At 44.6% G+C, this 3808-nt stretch overlaps 1 protein-coding gene across 1 annotated transcript in view; it reads right to left on the bottom strand.

The window, feature by feature from the left end:
- LOC130587134 (alpha-taxilin-like) overlaps positions 1–1923 on the bottom strand; it is a 13818-nt gene extending 11895 nt beyond the window's left edge. Inside the window, exon 1 of the mRNA XM_057388092.1 lies at positions 1795–1923. Within this exon, the coding sequence (XP_057244075.1) occupies positions 1795–1903 (109 nt within the window). The 5' untranslated portion in view covers positions 1904–1923. The remainder of the gene's footprint in view (positions 1–1794) is intronic.
- Between the last annotated feature and the right edge of the window lie 1885 nt (positions 1924–3808).

The following is a 3808-nucleotide window of genomic DNA, read 5'->3' as shown; positions in this document are numbered from 1 at the left end:
ACCAAAAAAAACCCCCAAAAAGCAAAAACCAAAAATTGCCCACAGGGAAAAAATGGGAGAAAAACCAGAATTTTCTGCCTCTAAAAACCAGGATCTTCTGCCCTTCAAAACCAGCATTTTTGGTGTGGAAAACCACGATTTTCCAGCCTGAAAAATCAGGATCTTCTAGGCTGAAAATCAGGATTTTCTGGCCCGAAAAATCAGGATTTTCTGCCCCGAAAAACCAGGATTTTCTGCCCCAACGAAGAGCTGTTTTTGTGCAAAAAAAGCAGTGCCCTGGCTTTTTCCAGGCTCAAACCCATGCTTACACATTCCAGGGAATGCCAACGCTGCCCACAGGGAAAAAAATGGGAGAAAAACCAGGATTTTCTGCCTTTAAAACCAGGATCTTCTGCCTTGAAAAATCAAGATTTTCTGCCCTGGAAAACCAGGATTTTCTACTCTAAAAAATCAGGATTTTCTGCCCTGAAAACCAGGATTTTCCACCCTGGAAACCCAGGATTTTCCACCCTGAAAAATCAGGATTTTCTGTTCTGGAAACCAGGATTTTTTTGCCCTGGAAATCCAGGATTTTCTGCCCCAACAAAGAGCTAGATCTGGCGGTTTTTGTGCAGAAAACGCACAAAACCCAAGCTCAAACCCACATTCACACATTCCAGGGAATGCCAGTGCTGCCCACAGGGAAAGAATTGGGAAAAAAAACAGGATTTTCTGCCTTTAAAACCAGGATCTTCTGCCCTGGAAAACCAGCATTTTCTGCCTTGAAAAATTAGGATTTTATGCCCTGGAAAACCAGGATTTTCTGGCCTGAAAAATCAGGATTTCTTGCCATGGAAAAGCAGGATTTTCTGCTGTGGAAACCAGAATTTTCTGCCATGGAAAATCAGGATTTTCTGCCTTAAAAACCAGGATTTTCTGCCCAACAAAGAGCTGTTTTTGTGCAAAAAAAGCATTGCCCTGGCTTTTTCCAGGCTCAAACCCACACTTACACATTCCAGGGAATGCCAGCACAGCCCACAGGGAAAAAAAATGGGAAAAAAAACAGGATTTTCTGCCTTTAAAACCAGAATGTTCCACCCTTGAAAACCAGCATTTTCTGCCTCGAGAAATTAGGATTTTCTGCTGTGGAAAACCAGGATTTTCCAGCCTGAAAAATCAGGATGTTCTAGGCTGAAAATCAGGATTTTCTGCCCTGAAAAATCAGAATTTCTTGCCATGGAAAAGCAGGATTTTCTGCTGTGGAAACCAGAATTTTCTGCCATGGAAAATCAGGATTTTCTGCCTTAAAAACCAGGATTTTCTGCCCAACAAAGAGCTGTTTTTGTGCAAAAAAAGCATTGCCCTGGCTTTTTCCAGGCTCAAACCCACACTTACACATTCCAGGGAATGCCAGCACAGCCCACAGGGAAAAAAAATGGGAAAAAAAACAGGATTTTCTGCCTTTAAAACCAGAATGTTCCACCCTTGAAAACCAGCATTTTCTGCCTCGAGAAATTAGGATTTTCTGCTGTGGAAAACCAGGATTTTCCAGCCTGAAAAATCAGGATGTTCTAGGCTGAAAATCAGGATTTTCTGCCCTGAAAAATCAGAATTTCTTGCCATGGAAAAGCAGGATTTTCTACTGTGGAACACCAGGATTTTCCACCTTGAAAAATCAGGATTTTCTGCTCTGGAAACCAGGATTTTCTGCCCAACAAAGAGCTGTTTTTGTGCAAAAAAAAGCATTGCCCTGGCTTTTTCCAGGCTCAAACCCACATTCCTGTCAGAACCCCCCAATTCCCAGGGATCCCCCACCTTCTGGGGGTGCTGCAGCCTCTGGGGAGTCGCCCTCCTCCAGCCCCATCCCGCTGCTCCTTCTGGAAGGACGTGGAGCTGCTTTGGTTTCCACTCCCTGGTTCTTCATCTCAGCTTTTCCAGCCTCTCAGATTCTGTAAAAATAAGAAAAAAAAAAAAAAGGCTGATTTTGAGGATATTTAAGGATTTTAGGAGTCATCAATCCCAGGGATGGAAGGAGACTGATCTCAGCAGAAGCTGTGCTGAGGAAAGCGTGGTTTGATTCTCAATTTGTGCCTCAGCACAGAGTTTTCTGTGCCAGGATAATTCCCATTCCAGCTGTGGAAAACTGGAATTCCCTCCTGGAAAAAAAGCATCTCCAAACCCATTTTCCTACTGGGAACAACCCTCTCAGCCTTTCCCAATTCTTGGATTCCAAAGCGTGGATTCTCGATTTGTTCCTCACCACGGAGTTTTCTGTGCCAGGAAAATTCCCATTCCAGCTGTGGAAAACTGGAATTAGGCAGCACCTCCAAAACCCACAAAAACCAGAGTTTTCCTATTGGGAACAATCCTGTCAGCCTTTCCCAATTTTTGGATTCCAAAGCATCGTTTGGTTCCCGATTTGTGCCTCACCACCATTTTCTGTGCCAGGAAAATTCCCATTCCAGCCGTGAAAAACTGGAATTCCCTCCTGGAAAAAAAGCATCTCCAAACCCACAATAACAGAGTTTTCCTACTGGGAACAACCTCCTCAGCCTTTCCCAATTCTTGGATTCCAAAGCATCATTTGGTTCCCAGTTTGTGCCTCACTACGGAGTTTTCTGTGCCAGGAAAATTCCCATTCCAGCTGTGGAAAACTGGAAAAGGCAGCACCTCCAAAACCCACAGAAAACAGAGTTTTCCTACTGGGAAAAACCTCCTCAGCCTTTCCCAATTCTTGGATTCCAAAGCATGGTTTGATTCTCGATTTGTTCCTCGCCACGGAGTTTTCCGTGCCAGGGTAATTCCCATTCCAGCTGTGGAAAACTGGAATTCTCTCCTGGAAAAATGCATCTCCAAACCCATTTTCCTACTGGGCACAGCCCTCTCAGCCTTTTCAACTTTGAATTCCAAAGCATCGCTTGGTTCCCAGTTTGTGCCTCACTACGGAGTTTTCCGTGGAAAACGGGAATTCCCTCTAGGAAAAAAACACCTCCAAACCCACAATAACAGAGTTTTCCTACTGGGAACAACCCCCTCAGCCTTTCCCAATTCTTGGATTCCAAAGCATTGCTTGGTTCCCAATTTGTGCCTCACCACTGAATTTTCCACGCCAGGATAATTCCCATTCCAGCCGTGGAAAACTGGAATTAGGCAGCACCTTAAAACCCAAAAAAACCCAGAATTTTCCTACTGGGAACAACCTCCTCAGCCTTTCCCAATTCTTGGATTCCAAAGCATCGCTTGTTTCCCAATTTGCACGGAGTTTTCCATGCCAGGATAATTCCCATTCCAGCCGTGAAAAACTGGAATCCCCTCCTGGAAAAAAGCACCTCCAAAACCCACAATAACAGAGTTTTCCTGCTGGGAAAAACCCTCTCAACCTTTCCCAACTCTTTCATTCTAAAGGATTGCTTGGTTCCAAATTTGTGCCTCACCACAGAGTTTTCTATGCCAGGAAAATTCCCATTCCAGCTGTGGAAAACTGGAATTCCCTCCTGGAAAAAAGCACCTCCAAACCCACAATAACAGAGTTTTCCTACTGGGAACAATCCTCTCAACCTTTCCCAATTCTTGGATTCCAAAGCATCATTTGGTTCCCAGTTTGTGCCTCACCACGGAGTTTTCTGTGCCAGGAATGCTGGAATTCCCTCCTGGAAAAAGGCAGCACCTCCAAACCCACAATAACAGAGTTTTCCCACTGGGAACAACCCCCTCAGCCTTTCCCAATATTTTAATTCTAAATCTGCCCCAGAGACCGAGCTCAATTCAATGAGAAGCGCCTGAAATCCCAGCTCCTCCTCATTTCCTCCGAAGGGTTTGGATGTTCCCA

This window comes from Malurus melanocephalus, unplaced genomic scaffold (genome assembly GCF_030028575.1).
Source record: "Malurus melanocephalus ecotype Western Australia unplaced genomic scaffold, MMel_1.1 scaffold_1570, whole genome shotgun sequence".
Taxonomy (NCBI): Eukaryota; Metazoa; Chordata; class Aves; order Passeriformes; family Maluridae; genus Malurus; species Malurus melanocephalus.
Note: the sequence above shows the minus strand (reverse complement) of the source record. Positions and strands in the feature narration are given on the sequence as shown.